General features: G+C 37.8%; 1 protein-coding gene across 1 annotated transcript; it reads left to right on the top strand.

The window, feature by feature from the left end:
* The first annotated feature begins 10,419 nt into the window (after positions 1-10,419).
* On the top strand, positions 10,420-11,349 carry LOC136175322 (olfactory receptor 4C46-like). The gene has a single exon (XM_065945656.1). The coding sequence runs from the start codon at positions 10,420-10,422 to the stop codon at positions 11,347-11,349; it is 930 nt and encodes a 309-aa protein (XP_065801728.1).
* The last annotated feature ends 3,089 nt before the right edge of the window (positions 11,350-14,438 follow it).

Here is a 14,438-nt window from a genome sequence, read left to right as displayed (position 1 = left end):
TCTGATATGCTGGTGAGGACATGTCTCCTCACGAGATCAAAGAATCCCTGGTTCTGGATAAACAGAATTTTAGGATTACTTCTTTTATTCTCAGCTGAGTAAAGGGTGTTCAAATTTTCCTTGGGCTGAAAAGAGGGCAACTGAACATCCTAGCCTCTGTATGAACTCTTACACAGCTAACATGACTTTTAGTGAAGAGTAACAGTTTATATGACACTTGGGGAAAGGGAATCTGATTAACGACACTGTGAGTGTCTAACACATACAACCCAGCTGTGGAAAAATAGAAAGTTTAGAATATTTCTAGGTGTGTTTTGCACTCTAAAGTCAGATGATAGAAATAAAGGACTTGCATAGCAACTTCTGATGAAAATGAGCCCTGCTTGGTAGGAGTCCTGGAACTGAGGATGCGGGAGATCAACAAATAGAAATAATATCTTCTTGTGAGTTTCAGGATATATTCCATAGATATGATAGTTCGTGGTGGATGTATTAGAATGCAGACTTCCCTTTTCCTCAATGGTATCTGTGCATAGTGAAGTGAGAAACACGCTAAACTGTAATCACAGAAGATTCCCTTAAAGCTTCCATTCATTCAACAGACATTGATCAAGCACCTACTGTTTGCTAGGGGCTCACATTCAGTAGTTTATGGGTGAAAACTCTGATCCTTGTTGCTTCCTTCCAACTAGTGCCATTTGTATACATGCAATTTTAATATATGTATATCTATATGTCTACATAGTTATACAGATATAAATGTGTTATGTGAATGATTCACATGTGTCTATCAATTATTGATGTATATATATATATGTATACATGTATAAATATAGATGAAGAATATTTATATAATATTCTTCATAGATATAAACAGCAACCAATTTTTGATTTGATTGTTGAAGTCTTGACAAAATTATACTTGGAAAACACCTAATTAGACAAGTACACCTTTAGTTAAATGTAGCTGCTGCTCTCCGATGTGATTACAAAGCTTTTGGTTCTATAACTACCTCTGTTCTTGCCTCAGCATCTTACTCATGCTCTCAAGTCTTATATTCTCTCCAAAATATCAGTGTCCCTATGTCTAAATCGGAAGACAATGGTTATGGCTCAAGGATGTGCAATTGTTGATAATAACCCACCTATTAAGATGCGGTTTCTAACAATAGTAATTTTTTTTTCCGAATAAATTTGGTTTTTGTGAGAAGATTCAGAGTCTTGGGCATTTAATAGAGATTTATAGAATAAATTTTTTCAACATCAGAATAAGAAATGATACCTAACTATGATAATTGAAGTATCATGTTTTCTAGAATAAATCTGGTTAAAAGAAATACTGTTTAGTACAACACATGATAATGATGTATTTCAAATTTACCAAAGAATACATCTTAAAAATTAAGCATGGCTCATGTAACTGATGCCAGGAAATGTTTCCTCACATGGAGAATACAAATCTATGCTCTTGTTGACATCCTCCTAAATATACATTATTAATATATGAGTATGTGCATGTAATATGTATCATCCTATTTTTAATTGGCATCATTCTAGCATACAATTCTATCCTCTTTTCACTTTAAAACAGACTTTAGATGGCATTGCTTATATATCTGCTTTGTTTTTATGAATGGCTCTATCAATGGATGGTATTACTGTAAGCATCCTTATTCATTAAACTCCTTTCAGATGTGTTTTAAGTCATTTTTTATCTTTTGCTGCCTTAGAAAGTGTTGCAATGATAGCTATTGTCCTTGTGAGCAAGAGTATCTGAAGGGAATCAAATTACTAGATCCATGTCTATGTGCAGTTGTAATATTATAGATGGTGAAAATTACCTCTTAGGAGATTGTGCCCAATTACACTCCTACAAAAGTGAGGCTGACTAACACCCACAACTCATCAGCGCCCTATGTCAACAGACGTGCACCACAAAGGACACTTCATAAAAATGATAGATGAAAATATCATCTAAATGGACATTAAATTTGAATGTATTAACTAGTGAATACAAATGAGCACATTTTCATGGGGTTAATTATCTGATTTTTGTGACCCCATGGACTGTGGCCCGTCAGACTCCTCTGTCCATGGGATTTCCCAGGCAAGAATACTGGAGTTGGGAGCCATTCCCTTCTCCAGAGAATCTTCCCAACCAAGGGATTAAACACTGGTCTCCTGCACTGAAGGCAGATTCTTTAACATCTGAGCCACCAGGGAAGCCCCTAATTATATGTAATAAGGAGAAAAGACTCTTTTAAAATGGATTATTTTGCCTATGATTTATTTTGTCATATTTTAAGCTTTAAAGTGAAATCCATTTATATTTGATAATTATGATCTTTCTGGCATATAAGTAGTAAACATACTTTTCCAGTTTGACATTTGTAATTTGCTCTTACCTTCTATTCGAATAAAATAAAGGTGCGAATGCATGCTCCTTCCCTTAGTCGTGTCCTACTCTGTGACCCATGATCTGCAACTCACCAGGCTCTTCTGTCCATGGAATTTTCCAGGCAGGAATACTGGAGTGGGCCATTTCCTTCTCCAGGGGATCTTCCCAACACAGGGATTAAACCCACTTCTCTTGAATCTCCTGAATTGGCAGGCAGATTTTTTTACCATTGAGCTACCCAGGAAGCCCTAATATAGGGGACATAAACCAATTTGTCTAGTGTTTGGCATTTAGCTAGATATGATAAATAAGAATTGCCTTTTAATTTCCATATTCTGTTACTTAAGATGAGAGTACAGGACTTTTAAGATATTTATCACACACACACACACACAAAAAAGATATACATCACAAAAATGTTAATGAAAAATTTCAGGTATGATTGGAGCTTCTTGGGTTCCTTTTATAAATTCCTGATGTTTGATTTTAAACCTGAACATTGAAACAGTGTTCTGATTTATGGGAAATGTCCTACTTATATTTTTCCTTCATTTTAGATTCACTGAGACTCTGTGTCTTAAGAAAGCATATTGAAAGACAAAAAAATAATGAAGTGGACAGCATATAAAGATTTTACATGTTAATAATAGGAACTGACTTTAAAACTGTAAACAACTCGAAATGTTTGAGACATAGAATAAAAAGGAAACTTAGTCAAAAGAAACCTATTAAAATAGGTGACATGATGGTCTGGACCAAATTACTGTGTATTCATTACTAAAATTTTATGTTTCTTGTTTCTTTCTCTCTGTCTCACCCTCTATCCTGTGTGTGTACTTATTATGTCTGAAGAATAATTTATTTTTCATTGTTTTCCTATTTCTTGTATTATTATTTTCACATGCAATCAAGGAAATAAAGTATTATACATTCCTTTTCATTCAGATAAAAGTAACACAGAGCAGACAAATGAGTGCCCACTGAATAGTGGCAGTCCCACATTATTTGGGCTCTGACCCTTGTATTCATAAGTACCTTTCCTGTTCTGCTTTGCAGAATGTTTTTCTAACCAGTGTCTTCCTCTCATCAAGTGAAACAATGCTGCAAAATAACAGTGTAACTGAGTTCATACTGTTAGCATGGACAGAGGATCCTGAGACAGAAAATGGTGCTTGCAATCTTCCTCATTTTCTATTTTGGAACCGTGGTGGGGAATTTACTTATTATCGTGACCATCAAGTCTAGCCGGACACTTGGGAGTCCCATGTACTTCCTATTTTATTTGTCCTTGGTTGATACCTGCTTTTCAACTTCCATGGCTCCCAGATTAATTGTAGATGCTCTGTCTGCAAAGAAATCATATCATACAATGAGTGCCTGATTCACGTCTTTGCACTGCATTTTTTTGGCTCCATGGAGATCTTTGTCCCGTCCTCATGGCCACTGATTGCTATGCAGTCATTTGCAAGACTTTGCACAATCCTACCATCATATGCTGGAAAACCTGCATCATCTTGATTGTTCTTGCATGGATAGTATCTTTTATACATTCTATGGCTCAGATTATCCTGGCCTTGAGATTGCCCTTCTGTGGATCCAACTTGATTGATCACTATTGCTGTGATATGCAGCCTTGTTGAAACTTGCCTGCATGGATCTTCATGTGATTAACCCACTGGTGGCGTTTAATAGTGGGTTCATTTGCACACGCAGTTCTGTAATTCTGATAATCTCATATATTGTTATCCTGCATTCACTAGGAAACCACAGGGCAGAAGGGAGGAAAAAAGCTCTCTCCACTTGCCCTTCCCACGTCATTGTTGTTGTCTTATTTTTCAGGCCATGTATATTTATCTATTCCCATCCCCCGACCACGTTTCCCACAGACAAGATGGTGACGGTATTTTACATGATTGGAACCGCCTTCCTCAATCCGCTCACCTCCACACTGAGGAATGCAGAAGTGAAACATGCCATGAGAAAGGAATGGCGTGTGAGAATTACCTCAGAAAGCGAAAGATGAACGGAGGGCCTTGCTTGATTATTTATTGAGTCATGATTTGACTGTACAGACATATGAGAGTATGTGTTTATGTGGGAATGATATATTCTCTCATAAAGGGTTATGAGCTGCTCCTTTACCTAGTTCACAAGTAAGATGAATGCCAAAGTTTCTCATTCTTACATGGACCAAACTTAACAATGCTAACCTTGTTCTCCTGTTTATTTTGAAATGAATTCAGTAAAATAATATGGGTTTTCTTTTTCTCATTTTTTTTAAAATTTCCAAGTCAATACAAAATTGACTGACCTCATATCATGCATAAGGAGGGCCATATATTATAAAAAATATTTTTAAAGCATTTTATAAAAATTAAAAATATATATTATAAAAAACAATAACGATTTAATCATAAAATCATCTAATTTACTCCTGTACAAAACCAGCACACACATATATACATACAGACACTGTACAGGTTGTCATGGTTATTTGCATTTTATATGAAAGAATGATGATGTTAAACAGATAAAGAAGAAAATAAAATCAATTAGCATGCAGGTGAAAAATAAAGTTAAGAAAATAGAATAAGAAGTTATACAAGGAAAGAAAATTTAGGATTTTTTATGTGTTTCAAAAGTATTTCTAGTTAAAATTTGGAAATAATGCAATTTTTAAACAAGTTTTAGAACATAATATACACACAATGCATGATTTTGAATATTCAGCTGCCCTCAAAAGTGAGTCAGAGAAAAGAGAAACTGTGACCTCTTAGCATCCTTTCACTTCTTTCAGGAAGATGTAGAATACCTGATATATATCCAGTGCTTTTTTGTTTTCATCCTATGTCTCAAAAAATATTACAAAGTTCTATATGCCTATTGAAAATATACAAACAGAAAATCTGAAGTTCAGAGAAGTGAACATACCCTTGAGGTTGCTCTAAGAAGTACCAGAAGGAAGACTTTAAACCAGATCCATATGTATTCTCTGTAAGAAATAAAAGCCTCTAATCCACTTTATCCCTTAATTCACACATCTTCAACATGACCTGCAACACAGGAAAAGCCAGGAACTGATGACGTGGTCATGAACTGTTTTTATTCTACCTTAGAGATGAGTAGTAGAACGCTATGATTAAGAGCATGAGCTTTGAACTCAGACTCTGTGAATCTAAATCCTGTCTCTACCATCTTATGGTCCTTCAATTTCAAGGAAAAGAGATGGAATACTGGGCCTCACTTTTGTGTGTAGATTGAAAATGAAAATAATTCCTATATTATAGGCTTGCTGTGAGGGTTAAACAAGTAGTATAAACATGACAATTTAGTAAGTCTATTATTTTCATCATAAAGTGGATTTTTTTAAAAAATCTACTAAAATTTATAAATTTTAATAATAGCCATCATATATATTTACCAATAATAGTTCTATTTCACTCAGTGAATGCACTTTATAATTATAAATGTTCACTAAATATGTCAGTCCAGTATTGTTAACAGTATTAAATATAAATCTAAGAGAATGTTAAACATATTGCTAATGCTTAAGTAAGACATAAAGAAATCTGTAGGGAACAAGCGTCAAGCTTTATAAATTTTGAGTCATCAGCTTTAACTATGAGTTAATGTGGAATCTGAATAAAAACCAAAACAATAGCAGAAAATAGTCAACTCACAGATGAATGGATAAAGAAGTCGTGGTACATACACGCAGTGGAACAATACTCAGTAATGAAAAGGGACGTATCTGAGTCAACTCTAAGGAGGTGGATGAAACTAGAGCCTAAGCAGATAGAAGTGAAAAAGAGAAAAACAAACATTGCATATGAACACGTATATACATGGAATCTGGAAAGATGGTACCGATGAACCACTGTGCAGAGCCGCAATGGAGACAGACACGGAGAACAGACTTATGGATGAAAGCGGGGCTGGGGAGGAGGGAGAGGGTGAGAGGCGTGGAGAGAGCAGCCTGCAAACACAGAGGCCACCGCATGTAGAACAGGGTCAGTGGGGTTTGCCTTTGGCTCAGGGGACTCAGACTGGGGCTCCGTGACAACCTAAAGGGCTGGGAAAGGGTGAACGTGGGAGGGAGGAACGTATGTACACCTATGGCTGATTCATGTCTGTGTATGGCGGAAATCAAACCCATATTGTAAAGCCCTTATCCTTCAATTCAAAATAAATTTAAAAAAATAGTCACCTCATAGAAACAGAAAATAGAAAAGTGTGTGCTAGGGGCTAGGGCTTGAGGAAATAGAAATAGGTTGATGACGCTCTGCAAGCTTTCAGGGACAAGATGAAAAGTCTTGAAGGTACAACGCAGCTGAGGATGACTGCAGTTGCAAGCACGGTGACTGACTGCATCACTGGAATGTAGGAGGATAGAACTTGGACACTCTCAGCAAGAGAGAGAAAAGGAAGCTGAGGGTACTGAGGGTACGGATGCGTTACTGAACCAGACGGGAGAAGTCATTTCACAATTTATTGCCCTTGTTGCCGTCGTTGCTAAGGGCTGAACTCTTGCTCGCCGTGGACTGTGTCCGCCAGGCTGCTCTCTCCATGAGCTTTCCCAAGCAAGAACGCTGGAGTAGTCGCCCTTTTCTCCTCCGGGAGGTCTTCCCTACCCGCCAGGGGTTGAACCTTCATCTCCTGCAATGGCAGGTGAATTCTGTGCCCCGACTCACCTGGGACGCTCAGGTTCCTCTGTCCATGGAACTCTCCAGGACAGAATACTGCAGTGGGAAGCCATTCCCTTCTCCCCGGGATCTTCCCAACCCAGGAACTGAACCTGGGTCCCCCGCATGGCAGGTAGGCTCTTCACCGTCTGAGTCACTTCCACGGTCCTCTGTGTGTGTGCTCAGTAGCTCAGTCCTGTCTGCCTCTTTGCAAATCCATGCACTAAAGACCACCAGCCTCCTCCGTCCGTGAATTTTTCAGGAATTCTGGAGTGGGTTGCCATTTCCTCTTCCGTGGGATCTTCCAACTCAAGAATCGAACCCATGTCTCCTGTGTCTCCTACACTGGCAGGTGGATTCTTTACCTCTGTGCCCCCATGGGAAGCCCATGGAACCCTCTAATGTATGAAACAGATTTTGAATTCAAGTACTTTGACGTGGCTTCCTTCAATTTTATGCTTGCGCTGCAGTCTGTGACTCATGTCTCATGCATTGGCAGCCAGATTTTTTAACACTAGCGCTACCTGGGAAGCCCAGTCAATACTAGATTTCCAGAAAAGTTTTAAAGTTGAAAAGAAGAGAGGAGTTCTCTCTCTGACATGAGTGTAGAAATTAACTACACTGCAGATCCCACACTAGAATTATGCCATTGCTGCTATTCACACAGAAACTCGGTTCCGATAGAGGAAGGGAATCCACATGCTTACGTTGCATGGGCAGGGATGCAAGTCACTACTCAAGAATGGGTGTTTTTCAAATATGTCTCTTCAGACCAGCCTTTCCATCAAGGAAGATAATTAATTCCTTGGAGAGAAAAGGAATCTATAAGACAAAGTACTTGAATCTTAGTGGAAAACTCTTTAAATATCCATGCATTACAGGCAACAAAGTTTCCTTAGCTTGCTCTCACCTACAGAGCAAGATTCACCAAGGGTGAAATGAATCCCTTGGTGTGTTTCCACCACACATTTTGCCTCCTGTCCGTGAGATGAGAGCCATCTATGGAAGAACATTTCTCCATAGTGTTCCAGCTGAATTCATTACGAAGTGAAGTTCCAGGTTTTCTGTGAAAGATTTTTGATGCTTTAGGCTAGAAGTGAAGATTTAAGCCTTATAAAATGACCTACTTATCCACTGCTGATGTGGTACTGAATTGTATGAATACTGTCTTTCTGAGTGTGTCATAGTTTTTGTACTGAAAGCTGTTTATCCCAAGAGGAGGTCTGTTTGCAAATGGGATTAGTTCTGAATACCCCCAAATATCACTAAGATCATAGAAAATCTGAAGGTAAGTTCTTCAATAGTGCTGATTCTTATTAAAGATTGTTAGTTTCCATATATAGTAATGACTATGTTTCATCGCATTTCAAATAGGGTAATAGAGCATTTAATCTTCACCCCATTCCTCTAAAGAGAGTTAATGAATATAATTAACCTAAATTAGGAGATGAAGAAATAATTGAGGCTCATAGAGATTAAGAAATTTGTGGGACTCAATTCTCTAACACCAGATGCTCTTCTTTTGCCAAGAGACATATCTTTTAATAATTAAGACTAATCATGAAAATGAAAACAAATTTTAAACACACTTCACACTCAAGACTTTTACATTTAACAATGTAAATACTAAAGAATGTAAATCATCATTTGTTTAATCCAGACATGAATAGAAAGAACTCTTCCTGTAATCAATCGTTATGGATAATGTGAGTCTCTCTGGTTTTTTTAAAAATAAAATTCCAAATGATTATTCCTCAGTTTATTTCATGGTTAAATATCTATTTGTATTATTGATCAAAATACCAATTCTGTCTGTCTCCTAAGTGCATAGACAGTCATAAAAATAAGTGAAGGTCCTCTGTGTGCCCTCTGCTGTGTGGTGGAGATATTCATATATGTTTGCTCAATCAATTCTCATAACAGCCTGTGAGGTGGACATTATCGTCCTCATTTGATACTAGAGGAAACTAGGATGTAAGTTGCCAAGAAATATACCCCAGAATCAAGTAGCTGCAAGTGAAGAAACACAAGATCCTTACCTGTTTGTTTGTTTGTTTGTTTTCTGATTCTCAAATCAGTGTTTAACTGCTGGAATCATCATTTCAACACTTTGCAGAAGAGTCGGTGGGGTAGTGCTTTGTAGGGAAATTGTGGAGAAAGGAAACAGGGGTGAGGAAGAGACAAAACTAAAATGGGCCTTCAGTGAAAGTAGTACCACAGGGTTATTCAAAATGAAGAATTTCAGTAAGTTTTACTGTGTGTATGTGTCTGAGGCTGTGTATGTATATGCATATTTGTATTTCTTCAATGACATTGCCGCATAGACACTTGCCTCTGGAGTAGCATTAATTATAAACATTGTGATAATATATAAAAGTCTTTATTAGATCAGCATGGTTTATTTTAACCTAACAAGATAGAACAGTATTTAAGAATTTGGAGGAACCAAAAAGAAGTAGAATTTGAACTAGTCTTAGATCTGCTATTAGTTGCTTGATTTTTGTCAAGATGCATACTTTCTCTAAGCTTCTACTCACTAGTGTGAAAAATAAGTTTACAAATGATAGTAGTAATCATTTCAGAGGTCTGCAGTGATAATTAAATAATGAAATTTCTGAAAAAGCATTTAGAGCACAGTAAGTGTTCATCATGATTTTAAAACTAGTTTTATTTTTGCTAGTGATTAGATTTTGCTGTAATTAGATTTTGTTGTTATCATTATTAGTCTTACTATTAACATTAGTCTCTGATATCCTTTAGTTTGTGCAAATGGATGAAATAATACCATGTACAGGTTACTACCATGCCATACACATAGCAATCAAACACTATTAGCTACGGTTAAGGTATTGGAATTAGGCAACATGGCATTTCAGTTCTATTACAGTATCCAGAGTCCCCTGTATTCATTCCTTTCCTATTATGGATGCCCCATAACACTTAATGTGAATGCTTAATTACTCTGATGCGCATAACACTTTGATCTCCATCTCCTGACTGAACCTCATCTAAGTCCACTTGGTCCAAGTCACAAAAAAACATCTTTACGAGAGTTATATGCAAAATTCACTCTTTCTCAAATTCGCCTTCATGGCTACACTCATGTGCTCATATTCTTACACTTAAATTCTAGCATTTAAACTCAAATCCTCATGCACTCATAATTGAAAAATCTTTAAGATATCAGAATATCTGCCATCTTAAAAAATCTTATTAGAATTTAGATATCCATAGAATCTAGGCAATTGCTATTTATTAGATGAAAAGCAATAAATTCAAGACTGTGTTTAAAAAAATGTGACTTTTTAAGGTACTGTGATCAACAAGAACATGAAAAACATGGAAAATAGGAACAATGTGACTGAGTTTATTCTACTGGGACTCACACAGAATCCAAAGATGCAGAAAATCATATTTGTTGTGTTTTTGGTTGTCTTCATCATCTCTATGGCAGGAAATGTATTCACCATGGTCGCCATCACTACCAGCTCATTACTGGGGTCCCCAATGTACTTCTTTCTGGCTCATCTCTCTTTTATTGATGCCTGCTATTCCTGTGTTGATACCCCTAAACTGGTCATAGATTCACTCTATGAAAAGAAAACCAGTACTTTCAAAGGATGCACAAATCAAATCTTTTGGGAACATTTCCTCGCATGTATTGATATTATCCTGCTCACTGTGATGGCCTATGACCGCTATGTGGCCATCTGCAAGCCCCTGCACTATCCAACCATCATGAATCGAAGGTTATGCTGGTTGCTAGTGGGAGTGGCATGGATGGGAGGCTTTCTTCACGGACTCATCCAGATCCTCTTCATCTTCAGGTTGCCCTTCTGTGGCCCTAATGTCATAGATCACTTCATGTGTGACCTGACCCCTTTGCTCAAACTTGCCTGCACTGACACCCACACTCTAGGGCGCTTTGTCGCTGCCAACAGCGGTGTCCTCTGTCTGCTGAACTTCCTTCTCTTGGCTGGCTCCTATGTGGTCATTCTGCGCTCCCTGAGGACCAAAAGCTCGGAGGCCAGACGCAAAGCCCTCTCCACTTGTGTCTCCCACATGACAGCCGTTGCCATATTTTTTGTGCCCTGCATATTTGTATACATGAGGCCTGCAGTTATGTTGCCTGTCGATAAATCAGTTGCTGTATTCTACACGATGATAACCCCCATGTTAAATCCTTTAATCTACACCTTGAGGAATGCTCAGTTGAAAACTGCCATTAGGAAATGGTTTAGTAGGAAAGCTATTTCAGATGAAATATAAATGTGGCCAGAACTCAAAATTGATTGAACAGAGGTAACTGTCAAAAGGACATTGCTGATAATCTCTGCAGAGAATAAAGTGAAATAAAGAACAACAACAACAAAATGACCAAACTTAGATTTTGTAAGAGGGGAGTAGAATTTGGTGCAAGAAAATGGGAAAAGCCAAACCCAGGACCATTCTTTGAATATGTGAAAATTTTACCAAATTGGGACTTGATATCACTGAATTCATCACTTTATATGCATTCAAAATGTTTATTCTAGTAAACATAAATGCCATAAAGTATATCTTTCTTATTAATAATCTCAGTAACAATCCATAGAGTTAGGCACTGCTATTTTTCCAACTAACAAGTGAGAGAATATATAGAAAGAAGTAAATTCCAAAATGAAAATATCAAAGAACTAATAAACAGAATCTAACTGATCTCTCAAATCATGCTGTTAACTGTCAGAAAGCAATGACAGAAGGGTAACCAGTTACCATTCAAAGGGACTGGGACTGTTTCACATATATCTATGTGTGTTATATTACATGTCATATATTATTACATAATAATATTACATATTATTAATATAGTATATGCTATTATTATATAATCAGTTATACTACATGTATAGTAATATTATATAATTACATATACAATTAGTTATATAACATATTATCATGTTGGTATGTATGTGTGTGTGTTCCCAGTCATGTACAACCCCGTGATCCCACGGACTGCAACCCACTAGGCTCCCCTACCCACGGAATTTTTCCAGGCAAGAATTCTGGAGTGGGTTGCCATTCCCTCCTCAAGGGATCTTCCTGACCCAGGTACCGAAACTGCATTTTTGTGTCTTCTGTATTTGCAGGCAGATTCTTCATCACTAGCACCACCTGAGAAGCCCGAGTATGTATACTATTATATAATAGGTTATTACATAGAACTAAATACTAATAATTTTATTAATAACTATGCCTATTTATATACATCATAGTAGATTATTAGACATTGACTTATCACTGTGATATGTAATTGCAGTAGCTAGTCCCTTCCCCAGGGTATCCTCCAAACCCAGGGATCACACCCAGGTCTCCCGCATTGCAGCGGATTCTTTATCAGATGAGCCACCAGCAAAGTCCTAGAATACTGGAGTGGATAGACTATTTCTTCTCCAGTGTATCTTCCCAACCCAGGAATTGAACTGGGGTCTCCTGCATTGCAGGCAAATTCTTTACCAGTTGAGCTACCAGGGAAGCCCTCATAAAAGCAACAGGGCATTCAATCTCTAAAGGGTAAATAAGGAATATCCCATCATGTGTCCAAATTTCCCTTTAGCATTCAGAATCCTTTTGCATTGTCCATGTGACCTTGTTATGTTTATGATCCATCACATAGAGCAATAATTCAAATCAAAGAATATTAGAATATTTTGAAATCAAACAAATTTCAATTTATTAAATAAATTGTCATACCCTTCATTTACTTACTTGATATAAATTGTTTCTACAAGTAGCATGATGTATGGTTTATAATAAATATCAAATGAATAAATATAAGTATTTACAGCAAGCAGAATAACAAACACCTAGAATGTTGTCTTCCCTGGTTGGGGAAGATCCCCTGGAGAAGGGCATGGCAACTCACTCCAGTATTCTTGCCTGGAGAATCCCCTGGAAACGGAAGCCTGGGAGGCTACAGTCCATGGGGTTGCAAAGAGTCAGACACGACTGAGCAATTTAGCATGTGTATGGCACTGTCTAATTGATCATGGAATTTTAGCTCAGGTCCCAGGTACTGAACACATGTGGTTATTTTCTCAGATCTATAGTTGAAGTAGACAAAGAGCAACCAACAGATTCTTATTGTTATTCACTGTACCATAATTCACTATGTTGATCCATTACATTCATTGATATTATGCTGACTGCATCTTCTGATCAAAAAGCAACGATTGCTTTAGATTTTTTGTAAGGCATTTCTGTGTGAGATGTTAGAATCAATCCAAATAAAATTCAGAGTACCAAACTCAGTGATTATTTATAGGCACAGTGGTATGGGGCATATCAAGGTATTCCTTTTAATGTGAAAGTTAACATTTTTCCCTCTGTCCTCTCCCATGAACAAAGAAAATGCACCGTGCTCAGTGGACCTCAACGTTCTTTGGAGAAAGCACATTTTTTGTGTGGGTGTATTTCAGTGACCCATTTATAAAGGAACTCAAAGAGCTGCTGGTCCTGAGTGAGGCCCAGAAAAGAAACAGCTCTCCACAGGTTGGATTGTCATTCAAGCTTCTCAGCCAGTAGGGACAAACAATCCAGTAGATCCGCGGTCCTTGATGTGCCAGTGGAGATAGGGCTGCGGGAGCCTTTGGCAGGCCTCCACATGTGAGCTGCCGTGCAGGCACTTAGGATCATGGAGCAAAATCTTGTGATCCTTTTCAGAGAACTACTCTCATTTTGAGAAATAGCTCTTGGTTGCTTAACAGAGACTGAACACTAAACCATGGACCACCAAGTTACTAGGCAACCTGGGCTGCTCATGATGAACTTGGTGCTGGACCCACCAAGGACATATTGCTTGGGTATACCCAGTAATAGTTCATTAGTCATTAATTTCATCAATGGAAGCACAGTATATGTAATCGGGCTAAGCTGGTATGTGTGTGTGTTCAGTCGGTCCGTCATGTCTGACTTTGGCCCCGAGGACTACAGCACACCAGGTTCCTCTGTCCATGGAATTTTCAAGAAAACTGGAGTGGGTTGCCATTTCCTACTCCAGGAGATCGTCCTAAGCCAGGGATCAAACCGTTGTCTTTTGCATCTCCTACATTAGCAGGTAGATTCTTTATTTTATTTTATTTTTTTGTTAATCATATTTTAAGTGATTTATTTGTTAACTAATGGAAAATTGCTTTACAGAACTTTGTTGTTTCCTGTCAAACATCAACAAGAACCAGCCATAGGCAGATATATGTCTCCCCACTTCCAGAACCTCCCTCCCATCTCCCTCCCAACCCCACCCTTCTAGATGGACACAGAGCCCCTGCTTGAGTTCCATGAGTCATAGCAAATTCCCATTCTTTACCACGGCACCATAA

This window comes from Muntiacus reevesi, chromosome 9 (assembly GCF_963930625.1).
Source record: "Muntiacus reevesi chromosome 9, mMunRee1.1, whole genome shotgun sequence".
Taxonomy (NCBI): domain Eukaryota; kingdom Metazoa; phylum Chordata; class Mammalia; order Artiodactyla; family Cervidae; genus Muntiacus; species Muntiacus reevesi.
This window is presented reverse-complemented; position numbering and strand designations above follow the sequence as displayed.